The sequence below is a fragment of the Anser brachyrhynchus genome (genome assembly GCF_964034855.1).
Source record: "Anser brachyrhynchus genome assembly, chromosome: 2".
NCBI classification, from domain to species: domain Eukaryota; kingdom Metazoa; phylum Chordata; class Aves; order Anseriformes; family Anatidae; genus Anser; species Anser brachyrhynchus.
Window position 1 is genome coordinate 48,053,605 of NC_137695.1, and position 22,303 is coordinate 48,075,907.

At 36.7% G+C, this 22,303-nt stretch overlaps 1 protein-coding gene across 4 annotated transcripts in view; it reads left to right on the forward strand.

The window, feature by feature from the left end:
- Positions 1 to 22,303, forward strand: part of SLC9A3 (solute carrier family 9 member A3) — a 52,641-nt gene that overhangs the window by 20,083 nt on the left and 10,255 nt on the right. For 3 of the 4 annotated variants that reach the window (XM_080579758.1, XM_080579759.1, XM_080579761.1), the window contains exons 2-10: positions 2,350 to 2,652; positions 7,917 to 8,077; positions 12,334 to 12,412; positions 13,255 to 13,432; positions 14,260 to 14,480; positions 16,483 to 16,685; positions 17,491 to 17,580; positions 19,281 to 19,351; positions 21,796 to 21,925. In XM_080579758.1, the coding sequence (XP_080435884.1) occupies positions 2,350 to 2,652; positions 7,917 to 8,077; positions 12,334 to 12,412; positions 13,255 to 13,432; positions 14,260 to 14,480; positions 16,483 to 16,685; positions 17,491 to 17,580; positions 19,281 to 19,351; positions 21,796 to 21,925 (1,436 nt within the window). The remainder of the gene's footprint in view (positions 1 to 2,349; positions 2,653 to 7,916; positions 8,078 to 12,333; positions 12,413 to 13,254; positions 13,433 to 14,259; positions 14,481 to 16,482; positions 16,686 to 17,490; positions 17,581 to 19,280; positions 19,352 to 21,795; positions 21,926 to 22,303) is intronic. The other variant, XM_080579760.1, reaches the window with a different exon arrangement.

Below are 22,303 nucleotides of genomic sequence, written 5' to 3' on the forward strand. Positions count from 1 at the left end.
TTCCAAGGTTTTAACTTCAAATTCTTGTAGTTATATTTTATCTGCTAACGTAGGAGTAGGAAAACAGACTATGTTTAGCAAGACTAGCTTAGCGACATTCATTTTCAGGGATAAGGATATAATCCCTACTCCATGAGGCTATAAATTAGTTGGTAATTCGCTGACTGGAAATTCAAGGAATTGAGAATAACCAGTAATAAAGACATTTGAAAAGTTAAATGTTACAATTTATACATACAGAATAGTGGCTAGTTTGGATTTATTATTTTTTTTCTTTTTTTTTTTTTAAAAAAAAACTAAGTCAAACCACAGTGTTTGTGTCTGTGGGGTGTTATTTAGCTGTTGATTATGTGACCCAGATTATTCAGAAAACTGGCATGGATTAGCAAACTTCAATGAACACTGCTTGCTTTCATGTGTGATTGCTGTTTTCTTAAGTCCACTCTCCACCTCCGTTCTAACATGGCTTAGTTTTCAAGTCTTGTGTATGAACGCATAGGAAAACTAAAAAAATAATGCTCATAGTGGTGGGAATGCTGGCGTAGGCAGGCTGCTGTTGTTTTTCCTTTCAAGTTTTCTTTTCTGATGAGTCCATGGAAGTTGTACAGGTATGAGGAACTATCTTATTCTGGTACTACTACAGTGATGGGCATTGCTTCTAACATTGTCTGTGTAGATGCAGCCAAGATGAAGACAGACAGTTCAAGAATGGGGACTTTAAAAAGCACTGAAAGGTAACTAGCAAATGTTTCACTAGGACAAATACTTGGATAGGAGACTCTGAGGGAAAACAACAGTCTTTCACTGAAGTAACCTGGTCTAAGACCTCTGCATAGTCATGGGAAAGATTCTTCTGCTATATCTTAAGACGCTGGAAAGCTTAATGAGTGCTTCTTGTCCAAACTAATTTGAGCCAACTTGCGTTAACATTGTAAATGCTTCAAGACAGTTCTAAGCCAATGCTCAAACCAGGAGAAACTTAGTGGGCTTTGGTGGATTTCTCCTTCTAAATTGAAAAACGCATCTTCGACACAAAGCCATATAAGTAAACTCTCATTTATTGGGTGAGTATCACAAAGTGGCAGGGTTCAGACCATCTGGGTCACAACAATATTTAAGATAAATTAAAGGAAAAGCTCACAGAAATGCTGAAAATTAAAAAAAAAAAAATTAAAAAAATCAATATACTTGTGTTTCCTTATTAGCGAATACCTTTGATATCTCCCCTTTTTTCATGTTCCTTCTTTCTTATTAGACTTGACTTCTTTCTGTTCTCCTCCTTGTTTTTTTTTCCTTTTACCTGATACCTAACAAATGTCCTATAAAAAACATGTTACCGTATGAAGAACATGAATTATCTGTGTTTCTGTCATTTTGAACACCTTAAACATTCTTTCTGTTTTGACCTTGTCATCTTTTTGTCTTTTTAGATTCACACTCTATTTTCTTCTCTGCCTCTAATTATTGGCTAGTTTAATAATCTTACCATGCATATATGTGAATAAAATAAAATATTACATAAAATATTACATATTAAAATATTACATATTTTTCTTTAATAAATACCATATACTGTCCATCTCCTTTATTACTAGATCTGGCATACTACTGTAAGATACAGTTTTTATAACACTGTTTGTACAAAAGAAAATAGCTTGTTGCAGAATAAGCCACCACTAAATCACAGTTCCTTCAGCAAGTCTCTGAATTAACTGAAATCCTTACTAGAGGTAAACGTCCAAAAGGGATCTTCCATGTTATCAGCTCCATTCTGCTCCTGCTGCAGGCTACATATTCCTCAGAAATTTAAAAAGCGTTGTCTTTAAACTAATTCTACTTTTGGCTTCCTTCTCTTTCCAGTCCCAATAAATCTGCCAGTATGTTGATCATTTTTAAAGGTGGATGTTGGGATATCAGATGTATGTTTTTAGGTATAGGAATAAACCATAAAGTCATACAGTTTCAACACTTTACCATTTATTTTCAGTCTTGCACTTAAGTGTCTTGCAAAGAGCATCATCTTTCCCTAAACAGATCTTTCATGGAGAAGATAATCCAACAGAGGAAATAAATGTTGTGGAACGCTGTTTTCACATAAGTTAAAATATGTATTAAAAATCTATGCTGGACAAAATCTGAAAACCAACTTTTTTATTTTATTTTCCAGGTAGATGGGTTCTGGATTCTGACACTGTCTGTATCCCATGAATTATGTGCATGCCTTGGGGGTCTGATAGCAATGAAAGCAGGAAGTTTGTGTGAAATCAAAATTATCAGCTAGAAACAGTTGTTCATGCAAATTGTTTCTTCTTTCCAGTTCTGACACACTGTTTTCCTTTTTCATTGCAGTTTTCCACTTGTCCCACAAAGTCACTCGGGTGGTTCCGGAGAGTGCTCTGCTGATTGTTCTTGGTCTCATCCTTGGTGGCATTGTATGGGCAGCAGACCACATTGCCTCCTTTACCCTTACACCTACTGTATTTTTCTTCTATCTGCTGCCCCCCATTGTTCTGGATGCTGGATATTTTATGCCAAATAGGTTGTTCTTTGGAAATCTTGGTTCCATCCTTTTGTATGCTGTCATTGGGACAGTCTGGAATGCTGCCACAACTGGTTTATCTCTCTACGGTGTCTATCAGACAGGAATAATGGGTAAGTCTGATCTGTTAAGGTACAACTGTGAATATTAGTGGATGCCAGCTGTTAGAATAGGTTGACACCTTGCAACTTAACAACTCTTTTTAGCAGAAAAATCCAATTATAACTGGAGCAATTTGTAATGTTTTTTACCAAATTTCAGAATGATCTGAGATCTCTTCTCTGAAGCAATCACAGAAGGGACTTGAACCTGTCTCTCTTGCATTTCCCTGCTCTGAATGTCAGCATACACTCTCAGAATCAAGCTCAGGATTCATCCTGCTAATGAGCGTCTGGACAAAAATAAACTCTGAAGGGCTTGTTTCTTTATGCTGTGGTAGAAAACTTCAAAGTTACTGTGAAATTGAAATGTCTTTCGTCATTCAGATCTAATATTAAGGAAGCAATGGTTGCTGAGTGTGTATGTACGCATGACATCTCTATTTGGTATTCTGAGGCTAGAAACAAAGACTTACAGAGCCAAGTAAGATGCATGTAAGGTGTAAAATAAATTTTGTCTCAATTGTACTACAGAATATAAGGGCATGGAGAGGCTAGAAGAGACACAGAAGAGCAATTCTTATTCTCTTCAGCAGATGTGATATGCACATAAGCTATGTACTGCCACTTCAAACAGCAATAATTAACATGTGGTTTGCATGTGTTTTGAAATAGGCTTCCTATTTATGGTTTGTTTGTTTTTTAGTTTCTATACTGAAGAAGCTCAAGAGCCCTTCCAAGACAAAATGCTCTTAGGTCAGTGAGTTCCAGAAAATACTTACAGGGTACAGCTGAGTGTTGATGAGAGCAGTATAAATATAGTGCTCCTGTGCCTGTGCACTTTGCTCATCTGTTCTTGGCAACCTGTTCTGAGATCCTAGACTGAGAGAGTGGCTCCAAGATGTCAAGGTGTGTGTTTTATTGTATGACAGGCTCAACAACCAGTCATGGGGCTACTCTCTAACCACAGATGTGTAAAAATGACTCAGGGCCTTAAATGTTAGAGGTTGCAGATGTTGCAGAGAAGAACATTCAGTCATGAAGAACAAAGATATTATTGGATTGTTATAGAAGAAGATAGTAGAGTTTTGCCCCACTTTCCAGCATGAAAAACTGCCCCTAGCATCAAGCACAAGGAGCAAAATATGGGGCTGGCGTCTTTGAGCATACAGTTGGGATATCTTGTCCTTATTTGAAAAATCTCTGTCTGGAAGAACTAGACCACAAATTTGGTCAGGTGAGATTCCTCTTATTTAACCCTAGATTTTATATCAACATCTATGACAGAGTTACAATACATTTTAGATATTTACCTTACTTTGAGATGAGTCATGTTTTATAATTAATAAATTCTCTTTAGAAGAATCAAAGGTGACTGCAGACACTATTGATGTCTATGGATAGGTAAGATGTATTTAGGCATTTTCAGCCTGTAGGCGCAATATTTTGCACCCACAATTTGATATTTATTGTTAAATACAGGTTTGGAGGAATGGTAAAAATGACGATGGGAAATGGAAAAGACGTTTTATGTAAATATAATATGTATATATATATAATAAGTATGTATGTAATAAACATAAACATCAACATTAAACAAAGGGTACAGTATTAAATACTGGCATAATTTTCCACATAGTAGTGCTTGATATTGCAAGACATTTGACAAGGATTTCTTTCTTTAGACATTGAAGCTGCTTCTGTTTTGGCAGATTCATGTAACAATTAAAAAATATCACCAACATATTTTTATTAACATCCTGTTATGGAAAATAGAATGAATGATAATTACTTTAAAAAAAAAAAGTTGATAAAAGTCATGAAAGGAAAAACACTGACCTCTGTATGATGTGTGAAATAAAAAGTCAAGTGTTCTTCTGAAAATTGTATTTGAAATTAAAAACTCATTTAACTCTTTGCTCTCCTCCCAGTCCTTAAACACTTCTGGAGTAAATATGTAAGCTGAATTTGATGACTGCATATTGTGCTTCATCATTATGCAAGTCTTTCAGTGACAAAACTGAAACCATACTAGAAGTAGTACTAATACTTTTGCTAATAGTTCTAATATTAGAATTAGTTTTAATAGTAGAAATGTGAATTTACAGTTAAACAGAGAATCAAGTGCCCACCATAGGTCAGACAGATGAAGGTCTACAAACTAAATGTAGGGGTTGTTAATCAAGGTAGACTATAAACTGACATGCCTCACAAATTTAAATTTTTAGAATGAGTGTTAATTGATATACTATCACAACGTCTTACCAACAAGGCACACTGTAACCTACTAGATTTCTAATTTCTGTTATAAAAAAGCCTGTCCCTAATTTAAACTGTGTCATTCTCTGTCAAAAATAAGTAGGTCTTCAAAATATCTCCATGACACAAACTTACTAATCCACTAAATGTGTTGTGTTGACCTCCAAGATGTCAGCAAGATTTAAGCACCACACTTTGTGAAAAGCCTTGCTGTTTTTACTTGTTTGATGAAGATAGGGTAATGCCGAGTTACTCATTTTTTAGGAGAGTTCATAGTAGACTCTGGTTGATTTTCTAAGAAATATTTTTGTTTCTACACCACTTCTCCTATAACTGGAGTGAATAATATTAAAAGTAATATCTTTAATATGTTGGAATGTGTAACCACTATAGACTAAGAGGTACTGAAAAACTTTAAAGTACTTTCAACTTTACCATGAATTGGCGTGTAATCTTTTACTTAATACTGACCATCAATATGAGAGTGGTTAGTCCAAATTCAATTACATAGATTTCTTACATAAACAAATATAAAAACAGCTCTTAGTTTGCATTCAACCTCCTTACAGACACTATAATTTACAGAAGAGAAAGAGAGAAGGTGATAACAAAGAAATTCTTTCTTAGAAGTGAAATAAAAAGTTCAGCACCTTAACTATTAATCAACAGTCATACTAGTCTGCTTTCACAGGATACAAAGAAGAATCTAATACTAAATCTTACGGTTGATTGCACTTCTCTATCTGGTGTAAAACTAACACATGCAGCATTACTATAGAACTGGAATAATTGTGGTTGAGTCTAATGCTTAGGTTTCTTTTTTCCCTGTACAATCTAGGTCATCACGGCAATGTTCTGAGCATGACTGGGAGTCTTAAATTGGGCACAGCAAACTTACCTTGTTCAGGTGTCACTGTTGGCAGCTAGTTACTCCAGACTGCAGTGAGCTGGAGGAAGAAATGGCCATGTATCACTTGTAGATAACTTTTATTATTAGTCTAACTACAAGTCTCATTTAGCAACCCCATGCTTCTTGACACTGTTTTGTAGGAGTTATAGATGTGTCCCAACTTCTCCATAAATATTTGCTTTCTAGCTTTGCAGCTCTTCAAAGAATGTACCAATGATTATAATTGGTAACATATAAAAAAGATAAGCAATCTCAGTGAGCCAATTTATTTTAAAAGCTTATGTTCTATTGTACCCTGATACCAGATAGTTATAGTCATTGGGCTTGTCCTTCCTTAAGCATGGCAGAACAGGACAATGCTTGATGGAATCCTTATTTAGATTTAGGTTCAAGGCTGTTCTCAGAAATTTTGGCACAGATTTCATCTCACTGCGTCAACTACCCTCTCACACAAAAAAATGGAAAGATTCAGTCCTCATTCACAGCCCCATATGTCCAAATGTGAACAAGACTATCTCTGTTTTTGAAAATACTGAGTAGTTATATGTCTGTGCAAACTGTGAGTTTTTCTTTTCAGGGCCTTACCAAGGTCCCTGAGAGAATATGATTTTCTGCAGCTCCCCCAGATTATTGCCTATTGTGTACCACAGGGCATTCTCTACTCCTATCTCTGGCTTCCCATGTCCTTCTCTTGAGTAAATACGCTTATGCGTTTAGTAACAAAAATATTTGGAATCAAGTTTCTCCTCCAATTACTTTCCAAAGACTAAACATTCTGAAAAATTATCTTGTAATCTTGTATCTACTAGGGGAGTGGCCGTGTTGTTCTGGAAATACTTTACAGGCAATTCTAATCTTTTGTCTAGGGCTACTGGTTGTTCATTGTCTGACTCATTCTTCCAAATAATTTAATCAGATCAATTTCTTTCCAAACTTTATAAATCATGCCTGACACAACTGCCTATTAACTTTAGTTGTGGGCCTCTGCACTGTGTTCGCATGAATGAAATCTGAACATATTCCTTTTTTGTTCTTCCTCATATAATTTTGGACTTCATCACCTCTTAGTGAACCTTGTTTCCCCCTCCATCCACTAATGAACACAGAGGATTTTTTTCCTGTTCTCTACCCTTGAAGAAATCTGTTCCTCAGATAAAAAGAACTGAGATCTCACTTTTGATTGCATGAAGACAGTAAATTTTGCAAGATCTTTAGGCAGTTGTGCAAAGCCATCTTTGTGGCTTTCCCTTTTCTGTTACTTTTAAAGTGATAGTGATACATGCCTCATTCTGTTTGCATATATTTCCTGTTTCTTTAGCTGACCAAATTAACCTTAATAACTAAAGATAAAAAATAATAATAAATACTGTGTTCCTTTGTCACCAGATCCTTGTAGTTCCAAAACCTTTGAAATCATTGCCAAAAAACACCATTTGAAATTTCTCATAGGCTACAACACATACATATTGAGATTATACATTTTAGTTATTCATCTATTTCTATGGTCCACTTGCAGACAATTTAATAATGGCCTCATGGATCATAATTTGGGAAAAGCTGGTTCAACTGCAGCTATCAATACATGTATATTTGACTAAGGAAGCCAGAAGTGCTGCCTAACTGCACTGAGTGTATTTCTTAGTGTAGCAGTCATCTAGTAAGCAAGAGTAAGATTTGGCCTGAAGTGGCATGAAGTATTTTGGAACATTTACTTCAGGACTACTGGTATATTCTTCTAGCCACCTTGTCAGTTCTCAGTTATACTAAGATAATATACTTAAGTTAGATAAAAAATATGGCACATAAATACAACATCAGTGTAGATCTGGAAACATTTATATCAGGTGCCTTGCCATAAGAATGGGGCTGTATTGGTTCCAGAATCAACTCTGAGCCAGATGGGACAATTCTGGATCCAACAAATCTTGTAGAACACAAGGTAACACCATGATGAATATGTTAAGTAGCATCTATGCCATGATGCCCAGTTAGTGACTTAGTATTTTCAAGGATTTTGCATTATCTGTAATATAACAGTCTGTCATTACTTCATTACTACAGATAATGAAGAGCTGACTCTGCTTATACTTTGCTTACTTTGTTTTTGAAGGCCACCTGGATAGTGGACTGCTGGACTTCCTCCTTTTTGGCAGCTTAATTGCAGCTGTGGATCCTGTAGCAGTTCTGGCAGTGTTTGAAGAAGTCCATGTCAATGAAGTTCTATTCATCATTGTTTTTGGAGAATCTCTTCTGAACGATGCTGTAACTGTGGTAAGTAAATTAATATATCCCAACATCACCCTAACTCTACAGTGTTTGTTTTTTTTTTCTTCTCTGAAGTGTATATCTACTCATGGGCTAGTCTAGCCTAGTTCATGGTGTTCTCTGTCTTGCTTACAAACATGATATTGCAAAGATTTTATATTCAAACGTGAAAGCTATTTGGAGCCTGTAAGCCACATAATAAGAATATTCCTTCATAATATTCTTCATAATAAGAACATTTGGAGCCTCTAAGTCACATTCCTGGGTTAGATGAGGACAATGACATTTAAAACCAGATTTCAGGTATAAATGTTTTTTTTGCCTTTCCTGTCTTAAGTATGGCTTTCATGATTTACCAAAATTATCTCTGGGGATTTTTTAAAAATAGAAATAGTCTTTTGCCTATTTTCTTTATGTCCATTAATCATATGCATACCTTAGATACAGATTTGGGAAAAGTGCTTGTGCCTGTTCCTTCTCTTCTACTCCAGTCAGGTGTTTATCAAAAAGATTAACAAAGACACAGTTTGGGGAAAATGGTGAGACATTTTAGAAAGTTTCAGGTTTATTTTGTGTTGGTAACACGTTAGTTTCTGTTTTTTTTGTTTGTATGTTTGTTTGTTTTCCATTTAGAGAGAAAAGAAAAATAGGCTTAAAACAATCCCAAATTTCTACTCATGTTTTTATTTTGATTGAAATAACTTTTCATGTAAATTTTTTCTCAAAACAAAATAGCTGCCGCTTCTGTAGTACAATCCTAGTGGCCAGGGTATCAGTAAGTCTGATGGCAGAAAGCTGCTGTAAAATTGAGTTGTTATACACCTTCAGTTCTCTTCTTGCTTCATCTCCTATCATCTCTCCTGTTTATCTCCAGAGGAGGATACGATATGTCCACCAGTCTCAGTGACTTAATTTTTTGCACCCCAGGCACTGCAACATCACTGGCAGCAGCCTGACAGTTAACCTAAGTTTGAAAATGTCATTCAGGGCCTCCAGAAAAAACAAATTGCCTTTAGATATCAGTGTCATCAGTGCTTTGCAGGTATTTCCAGAAACAAATATTAAAATAAATTCTTGATGAACTGATACATCAACATCATTTGTTTTCAGAAGGAAATGAGTTTTTGCTACTGTGAAATGAATAAAAACAATAACTCTATAAATAATAAAAAAAAAGTTTGATTGCCTGTTGAAAAGATTTCAGAAGAGAACAGTAAGCATCAACAAGAGAAAGCATAGCCTATGAAAACGTTTGAAACAATTAGCATTGTCTACATTGAATAAGGGAATATTGGAGGATGGAAAAAAGTGATCACGAGGTATTTTTTAAACTTAAATATGTTATAGACAGTTGTCACAGAAGAAGAAAGTATGCATAAATGTGAAAGAAATGGTAAATATGGTAAGAATTAATGAGTTTAGCTGCAACAACAAAAGCTGAGTAAGCCATAGAAAGTTTTCCATCACTGAAAGTCTTTAAGAATAAGATAGACAAGCACCTGTCAGGAATGATGCTCATGCAAACTTCTTCAGGCAGGGAATGGATGACTTCTTTACTTTCAGCACTACCAATTTTTGAAAAGCTTTAGTAGAATTATTATATTTTATTCTCTTTTATGTTCAACATATTTCTTTTATGTTCAACATATTTTGTGTATGTTAAGCCGACTTCAATCCAGTATCTTATTAGCATCTTATTAATAATATCTTGTTAACTGCTGCCTTGGACTTCCCAAGGGCAGACTTTGAACTGTTCAGGACACTAGTAGCGAAGGTCTCTTGGAAGTCAGTTCTGAAGTACAGAGGGGTCCAGGCAGTTTGGACACTCCTCAAGACGGAAGTCTTCAAGGTGCGGGAGGAGGCTGTCCCCATATGCTGTAAGATGAGCCGATGGGGAAGAAGACCAGATGGCTGAACAGGGAATTTTTGCTGAGACGCCAGGAGAAGAAAAGGGTTTACCTCCTATGGAAGAAAGGACAGACAACTTGAGAAGAGCACAAGGAACTTGCTAGCATATGCAGAGAAAAAAACAGAAAGGCTAAAGCCCAGCATGAGCTCAACCTGACCACTGTGATAAAAGATAACAAAAAATGTTTTTACAGATATCTTAACAGTAAGAGAAAGGCCAAGGAGAGTCTCCATCCTTTACTGGATGCGGCAGGGAACATGACTACTGAGAGTAAGGAAAAGGCTGAGATTCTCAATGCCTTCTTTACATCTGTCTTTACTAGTCAGACCACTTATTCTTGGGGTACTCAGCATCCCAACCTGGAAGTCTGGCACAGGGAGCAGAAGAAAACCCCCACAGTTCAGGTGGAAACAGTTAGAGACCTGCTGCTCCACCTGGACTGTCACAAGTTCATGGAGCCAGATGGGATCCACCCGAGGGTGCTGAGGGATCTGGAGGATGTGATTGCCGAAGCTCTTTCCATCATCTATCAGTGGTCATGGTCAACCAGAGAAGTGCCAGATGACTGGAGACTTGCTAATGTGACGCCCATCTATAGAAAGACTCATAAGGAGGACCCGGGGAACTACAGGCCTGTCAGCCTGACTTCGGTGCCAGGAAAGGTGACAGAACAGGTCATCTTGTGTGCAATCACACAGCATATGTGGAACTACTGGGGGATCAGGGCCAACCAGCCTGGGTTCATGAAAGGCAAGTCCTGCCTGACCAACCTCATTGCCTTCTACAACCAGGTGACCTGCCTGGTGGATGAGGGAAAGGCTGTTGACGTAGTCTGCCTAGACTTCAACAAGGCCTTTGACACAGTCTTCCACAGTATTCTTCTGGAAAAGCTGGCAGCCCATAGCTTGGACATGCAAACTCTTTTCTGGGTTAAAAACTGGCTGGATGGTTGGGTGCAGAGAGTGGTGGTGAATGGTGTGAAATCCAATTGGCAACTGGTCATGAGTGGTGTTCCCCAGGGGTCAGTGTTAGGGCCCATCTTCTTTAATATCTTTATTGATGAGTTGGATGATGGAATTGAGTGTACCCTCAGTAAGTTTGCAGAAAACACCAAGCTGGGGGGAAGTGTCAATCTGCTGAAGGCCCTGCAGAGGGACCAGGACAGGATGGGTCAATGAGCAGAGGCCAGTGGGATGAAGTTCAACAAAACCAAGTGCCAGGTCCTGCACTTTGGTCACAACAACCCCATACAATGCTACAGGCTTGAGGCAGAGTGATTGGAAAGCTTTGCAGAGGAAAAGGAATCGGGGGGTGTTGGCTGATGCTTGGCTGAACATGAGCCAGCAGTGTGCCCAGGTGGCCAAGAAGACCAACGGCATTCTGGCTTGGATCAGGAATAGTGTAGCCAGCAGGACCAGGGAGCTGATCGTACCCCTGTACTCTGCTCTGATAAGGCTGCACCTCGAGTCCTGTGTTCAGCTTTGGGCCCCTCACTACAAGAAGGACACTGAGGCCCTGGAACATGCCCAGAGAAGGGCTACAAAGCTGGTGAAGGGCCTGGAACACAAGTCCTGTGAGGAGCGTCTGAGGGATTGTTTAGTCAGGAGAAAAGAAGGCTCAGGACAGACCATATTGCTTTCTACAACTACCTGAAAGGAAGGTGTGGGGAGCTGGGGGTCAGCTTCTTCTCACAGATAACTAGTGATAGAGGGAATGGGCTAAAGTTGTGCTGGGGAGGTTTAGGTTGGCAATTAGGAGAAATGTCTTCTCAGAAAGAGTAGTTAGGCATTGGAACGGGTTGCCCAGGGAAGCGGTGGAGTCACCATCGCTGGGGGTTTTTAAGGATAGGTTGGAGGCGGTACTTTGGGTCACAGTTTGGTGGACATAATATTGGTGGTAGGGTGATGGTTGGACCAGATAATCTTGAAGGTCTTTTCCAACCTTAACAATTCTATGATTCTATGATTCTATGATTGTTATGATCTCACTATCTTATTTACCTTTTGCAGGCAATAAAAAAAAAATCTTCTGCCAAACACTTGAATTTTAGAATGAGAAGTGCCTTAGAAAACCCACAGGCACATAGATGTAACAATGCTTCTAAAATATAAAAATTGTATTTAAATAAGAAATGGAAAGGATTTTGTTGTTGTGTTGGGATTTTTATTTCTTTCTGTTCCCCTGCATCTTTTCCATTTTGCAAAATTAAAAAAATCTGCAAAATCTCTTTCCACACAAAATCTCCTTCAGTCTTACATAATTTCAGAATTCATAATGTTGGGGCCCATAATGAGATGTTTCTAATAGGCTTAATTCAGGCACAAATACTAAGTCAGTTTACTTTTCTTTTCAGGTGCTGTACAATGTGTTTAAAAATTTTGTTGAACTAGGACCAGAGAATGTGACGGGGATTGAATGTGTCAAAGGCATAGGTGTGTAGAATTGAATTCTGTATCATATCACTGATGTACATATGAAGACTTTTAAATCAAATATTGTTATGCTATCAGAAACTGTTTTTTTTCAGCCCTTACCCTTGTCACTTGCATTCCCATGTTCCTGTGGCATATATAAAGAAGATGAACCTGTAAGAATGTTTTCAGAAAGTAAATAAGTGAACATTCCTGAACATTTGTGAAACTCATTCAGATTTGTTTTCTTCTGAAGAGAATTAACAGATGTGGAGTTCAGCTGTTAAGACCACCAGACTTCAGAGCTATTCATATTTTCTTTGTATTTTATAACATGTCCTTAGTTCCAGCCCACAACTTTTCTTCATTCTATGAAAGCTGAGCTTGCATATATGCTTTCTTACTCCTCATCATAGTGATTACCATCAATTAATGTTTACCACTAGCTGTCAAGCAATGTTAGCTGCATAAAATTTTTGTTACTCTTTCCAGTTCTAAGCAAGACAAGATACTACATTATCTTACAAATCGATGTGCTAACAGAGACTTTGGCATAGTCCATAACATGCTTTTTGAAAAACATTTGTTTATGGAACAGTGGGAAAAGAATTGTTCAAAGAAATTCAGTGGGTTTTGAATAAGCCTAAAATGATGATGCTTAACAGAAAGTAATAAATATTTTTTTTTTTCCTACAGGATGCTGAGAGTGCTCTGTTCCCCTACCAAGTGCTCAAAAGAATTCATTTTGTTGCATTTTAGAAATTATTTTTGAAGTGTCCTACAAAAATTTTCTCTGATTTGCTGGCCTTACAATAGAAGAAGAACTAGTTCAAAACTCTTTTTTTTTTTTTTTTGTATTTCAGTGTCATTCTTTGTGGTGAGCCTGGGTGGGACACTGGTTGGCATTTTGTTTGCATTCCTGCTCTCATTGGTCAGCCGCTTCACCAAGCATGTTAGAATCATTGAACCTGGATTTGTGTTTATTATTTCCTACCTGTCCTACCTCACATCAGAGATGCTTTCTCTTTCTGCTATCCTTGCGTAAGTCCCCTTTTATTGTTATCTGTGAAGGGGCTGAGAAGGGAATATAGTTTCTGTAAACATTAAAAGGAAAGACCTAAATTATATAGGGTGGCTACAGAATGTGACACTTATAAATTTTATGCTGAATATTACTATCTTCGCACTGCAGTAGATTATAATTTGCAAATACCATCATTATTCATCTTCAAAAAGGAATGCAAATTTTCCAGTATTTGCTGTGCAACATGATAATGTCTTTGGCAAAATACATATTTGATTCTTTCTTCTTTGGTGTTAATAATATTTCCGTAATTAACAATTGTCCATTTTTCGTGATTTGTATGTAAAACAATACTTTTCTAAGGAATTCTATGACAGACATTATCTGCTGCTTTCACTTTCTGGACTGTTCTCTTTAGGTCTGCCTAAACTTTGTTTTAGCTTGAGTATCTCTGTGTCATTGTAGATGTTCCTGTGAGTATATTCAATATTTGGAAATCCTACTGCAAACAGATCATTAGTTTAAGTTTCTAGCTAATGTAAACAAGAATTAAACTTTTACACATAAAACAGCATGGTATCCTAAAAAACAGAAGAAACTGAGGTCTTTTATGATCTAATGAAATGCTGTCTTCAGACTTTTGGGGGTCACCTCAGGATGAATGTTTGAGATGTGCTTTTTAACCAGATTAGACAGTAGAATAGTCTCCAAGTGTATTTTTCTTTTTCCTTAGAAATTAATGGTTTTTATCACCATGTGACAGGCTAGATAGAAATAGTATTAAATGTTACAAGTATTTTCTGAACAATTTTTTTTTTTTTGTCCCCCTCCCTTCTCCCTCCAGGATAACTTTCTGTGGCATTTGCTGTCAGAAATATGTCAAAGCTAACATATCTGAACAATCTTCTACAACTGTAAGGTATACCATGAAAATGTTGGCCAGTGGAGCAGAAACTGTTATCTTCATGTTCCTAGGAATTTCAGCTGTAAATCCAGCCATCTGGACATGGAATACAGCTTTTATACTGTTGACTCTGGTATTCATCTCAGTATATAGAGTCATCGGTAAGGGGATGACCTTCTTCTTTGCCTTGCATTATGTTGTTAATATATATTCTTTTGAAAAAAATAAAAATAAAAAGGGGGGGGTTGAATTCTGGGTTTATACCTTTTAAAACAGTCCATTCATTTCAGTTGAATTATGGTTGTTGTCAAGTTAGGAAGGTAGATTTTTTACAATAATCATATGCATCATATGTTGGAAATATAGTAGGATTTCACTTTTGTGAGGACATGACTATCCCAGTGGTTAACATTAATCACATAGTGGCTAACTTTTATTGATGCAGCACACAGCGTTGGCAAAATCTCCCAATGAAATGGACTTTGTTCTATAACTTACAGCCTATCAAAAAAAACTTGTGTCCTGTCAGCCATCTCTTTTCTTCAGCTCCTTCAATTTGGTAATAAAGAGATTGTCTTAAGCTAGTTTTATGGTTGACTTCAGGTTTGAGACACACAGTGATGTAAGACCATATACAATTACACAGAAGGTTCTCTGGCTTAAGAAATAATTCTCAGTGACTGGTGAAAAGCTGAGTAAATAAGACTGTGGCATGTAGGGATTACCCCCTGTCAATGTACTGGGTTTATGTTTGAAATGTTTGCAAACATTTCAAAATACCAGTGATGATTTGCCTAACTATGTAGTTCTATAATTTAATCACTGTCTTGTGTAATAGCAAAGAGCCTAAAATAGCCAAAGAGGGATAGAATTAAGTACTTCTTGAGAGTGATTTTTTATTCTTTACATCACTATGTATTTTGCATATGTACTTATTCCTAGGAAAAAAATAAACAGGTTAGTTTGGTTGTTTATCTTGAATACCTGACTTAAATTTAAATAAAAGCTGAAGCATCTATCTAGTTGACAGGCTTCCTAGACTCTATATTCATATTCTGATTACAGACTCCTGGGCTGAATGAAAGGCTTAGCCCCATGGCCTCCTTTCTAAATAACTTGTAACCGTTGTTAAATTAGCCACCACACAGTAGCTGCAGATGTGTGTAAAGGTGCTTAAACAAATTTTCACTTTCTTAATTTTGTTATTTGTTGTATTTCTAGAATTAGTGGTTAACAATCCTGTAATAAGTGTGAGCACTAATTAAACAGTAAATATTCAGCAATGACAAAATGCATCCATGAATGTAATTAAGCTTAGAGATTGATAGGTTGCTAAAGACCTGATGATATTAGGCCTTACAGAATTACAACTCTCATGCCCTCAGAGGAGTCAGATTGATGACATGAATTAATTTTGAAGGTCCCCTTCACCACAGGCCTTACAACCTCAAAGTTCTCTAAAAACAGAAGGATTTCTTTTGCTCTGGCTAGCAGACCTGGCCTGCTGTAGTGCAATGCACATGCTGTACCACTCTCAGGAGTGGTGAAGCAGCTTTCCTTCTGTATGGTGGGAGCTCTGGGAGACATTGTAATTTCTAGAGCTTTAGGTCTCCTACAGCAGGCAGCATCTCACCTGAAGTCCTGAAGACAATGTGAGCATATGAATACAACCCTGCATAAGGCAATTTTTAGTATGATTTGTAAACAGTACCACATCTTGTCCCTAAATCAATGGTTTTTCAACACATTCCTTGTTTTGTTAAAATACCCCGTGCATATCATTTACTACAGTAATAGAAATTCTATTCCTTCTCAACTGTTAATTTCAAAGGACAGCACATAGCTGTCACTTCCAGTGCCTGTTCCAGAGGAAGGAAATTTCTTGCCTCATACCAGTGGACAGCATTCTCAGAAGGGTTGCTGGATCAAAGAAGAAGATTGATCTAATTCCTTTGGCTAAATGTGAAGGGGAAGGTACCAAGAGGACCCAGCCCTCTTGGCAGTGTTGCAATGGAGAGGGAGATGTAGAGGGAGAGGTAGAAAAAGGAGGTGTAGAAAATTTGTTATGAAATCAGATTGCTGGCATTGTTTCTGTTACACATTGTTGAGATACTGACATTTCATAAGAGTATTTCTAGACACGCTGGCATTTGTTTTTTGTAGGTGTAGTTATACAGACATGGATTCTTAACCACTACCGAATGGTCCAGCTGGAGATAATAGACCAGGTGGTGATGTCATATGGTGGACTACGTGGAGCAGTTGCTTTTGCTCTGGTTGCACTTCTGGAAGAGGACATAGTGAAAGAGAAAAACCTGTTTGTCAGCACAACTATCATTGTTGTGTTTTTTACTGTTATTTTCCAGGTAAGTCAAATTCCTAAGCATGCTTCTTGCAAGGAAAAGGAGTCTATCAAAAGTACTGAATGCTGAGAACAGTTCCTAGCTGAAGGTTGCATATTGCTTCACTGAACTGGAAGTATAATTGACTTTGTAATTTTAGTAACAAAGATCCTATTTTATGTTTTCATACAGTACCACAAGAGACAAAAGACAATTTTCTCTGTGCTAAAAAATGTTCAGTCTTAGATGATTGGTATTAATAGTGCTCAAGTTAATATCTGATTAAGCATCCTTCACCTCATGTGAATAACTATAGGGAACAGTCCTTTTTACTGGCAAATACATTCATTAAGTTGATCTACTGGAACTTAAATCCTTGTTTTAAAACATAAAAGTAAGCAGTGGATTAAGAATGTATTTAGCATCCAAAAAAAAATAGTAATTTCTGGATGAAAAAACATGAACTTAAATGGAGATGTGTCACTACATACAAGCTTGGAAGTCTTCTCAAATTTATTAAAAAATTAATTGTGATCACAAACTACTGACGTGCAGAAAACAACACATTCATTAGTATATGAAATTTTTTTTCAGCTTTCCACTACCGTATTTTTCTGTATAGAAGATATGTTTTTCCACTGGTTATTGTCTTTTCAAGTCTTTGCAACATGAGCTGAAGATACTTCATTATTTTACCTCTGAATGGGAGATGGATCAAATGGGGATGTATGAGAAATGCCATATACATGTACAAAACTGCTCTGTTTCTCTTTAACTGTGCAGCTGGAGTCTAAGGCAATTCCTAAGTATTATCATTTTCATTGCCCAGGGATTGACAATCAAACCTTTGGTACAGTGGCTGAAAGTGAAGAAAACTGAACACAGAGAGCCAAAACTGAATGAGAAACTTCATGGCAGGGTAAGATCCTTGTAAACAATGTTGTGGTGTCCTTTGAATTCTTACAGAATGCCTCAAGAGAAAAAAAAATATTAAAGAAAATTTGGTTTTGGAAAGGAGGAGGCAATTATACTGAAATTTGAAGAGAAAAATCCTTCAAATTTTTCAAAAATGTTCATGTAGGCTGTAATGTGTCTTCAGACTGAGTCCAGCGAGGGGACACTCAACTGAAGGTTCTGGTCTGGGGCTGACAGCGCTGGGGAAACAGATGTAATAATAGTCTTTTCATCTAAAAGTGTAGGACATTTGCTAGGATAAAGCATGTGGAAGTAAGTTTATTTGTCTTAAATACTGTGTATTCATGGAAAAAAACTGACTTTGCAGTGTGCATATGACAAATAATTCCAGGTTAATGGTAATGTTTTTTGTCCAATTTGAATGGTGTGTGTACCTATATTTCTCTAACCTTTGAAAAGATTTTTTTTTCTCTTCAGATTTATAAAGCTACGTCTTTATTAAGCGTTTTAACACTTGTAGTATGTTAACACTTGTATAAGCTTCTAATCTTGTCTGTTTTCAAGCGGAAGGTTACCTAAAGTGAATCAATAACTTAGTAATGGACATTTTTTTTTTTTTTTCCTGAGGAATTCTTTTAAAAACTATTGAATAACTGTGTTACACCTTTGCTATCCAGCAGAAAAGCTGTTTACAGACTGGATATTTATCCAGAAATACAATTTTGATATTTAGCTACTTGAAAGTCAGGATTCTAACCCCAGGAATATAATTTCTCTGCTTTCATGGGATATACTTTACATCTCCGTGAGTAGAATAGGCTGAACAGTAACATTAATCCTGGCACTTTATTGTGTATACTGATTTACCACCATATTCTAGCACATATTGTCTCAGGAGGTACAGCGCTTCCAGAGCTGTATAAGTTGCAGCCTTTAGAGAGAGGGAGCACTGTCCATTCTCAGAGCATATGAGGGAGGCACATAATTTATAATATCGTTTTCACCACTTTCATGTCAGATGTCTTCTGAAACAGTAGTTAGTATTATATTCAGGAATAATCCATATTACACATTCTAAAACCAGTGTGCTGTATATTTTGTAGTAAGTCCAGTATTCAGAGTGAAATGTTAACAACTGTATAAAGAAAAAGATCAAATTCTACCTGCAGCAGCCTTGACTTGAATCAAAATTTATAAAACTCAGGATTGCTATCAGCCATGTGATAAAAAAATCCAGTATGGGATTTTGCCCTGGATGTCAAAAAAATGACTCCTACTCCTACTCTCATGGAAGTACAGATGTTGAAAAGTCTAAAAAGAAACACTAAGGAAAGTTTTCAGCTGACTTAATCATCAGCACTAATAATAGCTCATTACTTTACAGAGCAGAAGTGGAGATGGTAAAATGAGTTGATAAAGAGGCTTAAAATTCAATATTAATAAAGTAGAAACTCAAGTACCTTCTTACTAAGACCCTTGAAGTTAAGAGTAGTTAGTGAATTTGCAAAGAACTGGTTAGAAAGCTCAGGGCCTTTGAAGACAGGCATATGGTAGTTAGCATTTCTCTAAATGGGGAAAAAAATCTGCTTAGCAGCAATAAAATTATTCTGCATAGCCACCTGTTCTAACCTGACATATATTGAGATTTTTTCTCACTATGCCTTTAATTTTTTTGTGATATGAATTCCACTTTTACTTTTCTAGGCTTTTGATCACATCCTTTCTGCTATAGAAGACATCTCTGGACAAATAGGACATAATTATCTAAGAGACAAGTAAGCAGTAAATAACTTGTAACGTTTGAAATACTGCTAGAAAATCTCTGTAAAATAGGACTTGTTAAGCCTGTGAATTGAGGGACAGCAAACATGTCAAGCGTAGTTTAAAAGGTTGTACACTGAAAACACAGCAGCTAATAAGAAAACACTTTATTTTCATCCCCTAAAACTGGAATCTTTTCTCTCTCTGCTACAAGTTCAGACTAGGTGTATGCAAATGCCTCTCAGTTCACATCTCAGGATGAGATTCTCTCAAGGTTTGAGAACTGGCTATTTATATAGAATTTAATCTAAAACAATGATATTTTTTTTCTCTGTGAATACCCCATTTCATGAGCATTTTCTGTGTTTGGGAAACACTAATAAACTCAAATACTATTGTGCGAGTTCTTCGTTCTATTTCTACAAAGGATGGGTTCAATACCTCTAAAAGGGGTTGCAGAGAGCCCTTGAAATTGATTCATATGATTCATTTAAGCCTACTGGTTTGAAACCAATAATGAAAATTATGGATCTTTTCCATTCTCCTCTGTTTATCCGTCTAGAGAGAAGCAAAATTACTCAGATGAAAGATTCAGATACCATTTTCTTTAAACTACATGTGAAATGTTAGCAGGCTTCCCTAAAATAGATGAATTAATGTGAAAAAAGGTCATTAAATATGGATATCTTTAACAGCATTATTAAGGGTCAGGCTGTTACTGTCTCCCTGGATTTAGGTCATTTCATAGGTGCAGACACTCAGTTCTGACTCGCTAATGTCCTGAACTGACTCAACATCAGTTCCGATTAGTTCCAATCCAAAAGTCATGCAGTTTTGTTAGCCTTCTGCAGAGCTCTCCCATATGTCTTATTGAGAAGCTGATAGCTTCGGTTTAGCACTGTACTCATGCAGGTATAGTGGTATACAGCTTCTAGTTGGGAGCTAGATTGCATTTAGCTATTTGTGAGCTCAAGCAGAATTGCTCACCGTTCTGTACCCAGTTACAGGGAGAGTTGCCTTCATTTCCTTTTTTTTTTTTTTTTTTTTTCTCTAGTTTAATTCTGAAGTAGACTATGTATATGTATATACACATTTATGCTCATACAAAGTGAGAAGGCTTGGATAGTCCAAAAGTTTGAGGCAAGCCAAGAAACTCACCATATGATTTATCCCACCATAATACCTACATTTACTCATGTGAGATAATACATATTTATTCTGATCTGTATTCATTTATGCAGTAGAAAATTCTTATTAGACATTCCAAATAGAACATCCTCTTTTTTTTGATAATTTTAGTCTTCAGCTTAGTTTTTGGGAATTAATTTCAGAAGACTACAATGCAGGGGAATGCATCTTCAGGTTTGAACTACTTACTGTCTTGAGGATGGGGCTAAATATTTTTAAAGTGGCAGATTAGTGTCTGACTTCTTATATGGCAGAAAGTAATTTGCTTTAAGTAATGAGGAAGAGTGGCTTAATGTAGGTTCTCAGTTGAGTGTGTGGTAATCTATTTTGAATGTGACCATGTTAAGTCTCCTTCTTTTGGACTACATGTACATGAAAACACTACTTCCTCAAAGAAGTGACAATCCACGGCATTTTCACCGATGTAATAGCCTGATGTAGATACTGATTTTCAGATCTTCTGATGAATAATTATCAATTCTGTGAATATAATGTTCAACAAAGATATTTTAACTATCAGAATAGAAAGATATAATCTCAAAATTGCCATTGGGCAAGATGGACGGAATCACTTTGGGTAGTGGTTGGTCTCCAAAGTTGCCTCACACACATTAGAGAAAATCTCAAGGAAGGCTGAAGAAAATATCAAAAACAGCCTTAATTTTCTGGAGCTCAAATATGAAACGGCAGATGCCATACTATCAGACAATCTTGGAAGTGTAAATCACAGAAAATACACATCACTTTTATCCCCCAGACTACCAAATGGCATGAATAAGGCCCTCTGCCAGTGCTTTGTGAAGGGCACTGCTATGAGCTGCCTTCCTAGGCTGGTTGTCCTACAATACAGTTGAGGAAAAGCAGATTTCTTTCCAAAGGAGGAAATAAACTTAAACTTTTAGAATGAAGCTAATAAGTATAGAAGTAAATAGTCAGAAGTAGAAAATAATTTAACGTGATCTCCCTGAGTAAAAAATGTCCTAGTGACTCTGAAATGGGACACTGTAATCATAGCACTATTGCTGCTGTAGTATAATTGGGTAAGTAAACCTATTAAATGTTTTGTGACAGCGGCATAGCTGTGTAACAGGCTTTTCCTTAACTTTCTTTAGCTGCTATTTCAAAACCTTCAAAACGAAATCACTCACTTGCTATGCTCACTATTTTCTAAAATTGCTTAGCTCATAAAAAAAATCATTTATGCTAAACTAAAAATGCTGTGATTTTAAAATTGCTTGTTGCCATTAACAAGGTTTGTTTAAATTATTAGGTGGTCCAATTTTGATAGGAAATTCCTCAGTAAAGTACTGATGAGAAGGTCTGCTCAAAAATCAAGAGACCGAATCCTTAATGTTTTCCATGAACTCAACTTGAAGGACGCGATTAGCTATGTGGCTGAGGTACTTTTTCACACATTATAGCTTCATATTTCTGCCTTGCCTTGCCTTGCCTTGCCTTGCCTTGCCTTCCCTTTCCCTCTCCTCTCCTCTCCTCTCCTCTCCTCTCCTCTCCTCTCCTCTCCTCTCCTCTCCTCTCCTCTCCTCTCCTCTCCTCTCCTCTCCTCTCCTCTCCTCTCCTCTCCTCTCCTCTCCTCTCCTCTCCTCTCCTCTCCTCTCCTCTCCTCTCCTCTCCTCTCCTCTCCTTTTTTTTTTTTTTTTTAAATTTACAATGTACCCTGAAGTTGATACATTTCAGGAGATATCTAAAAGAAATCCATTTTGATTTCTGCTTTTTTTTTTTCTTCTCTGCTTTTTGTTTGTTTGTTTGTTAATCAAAAT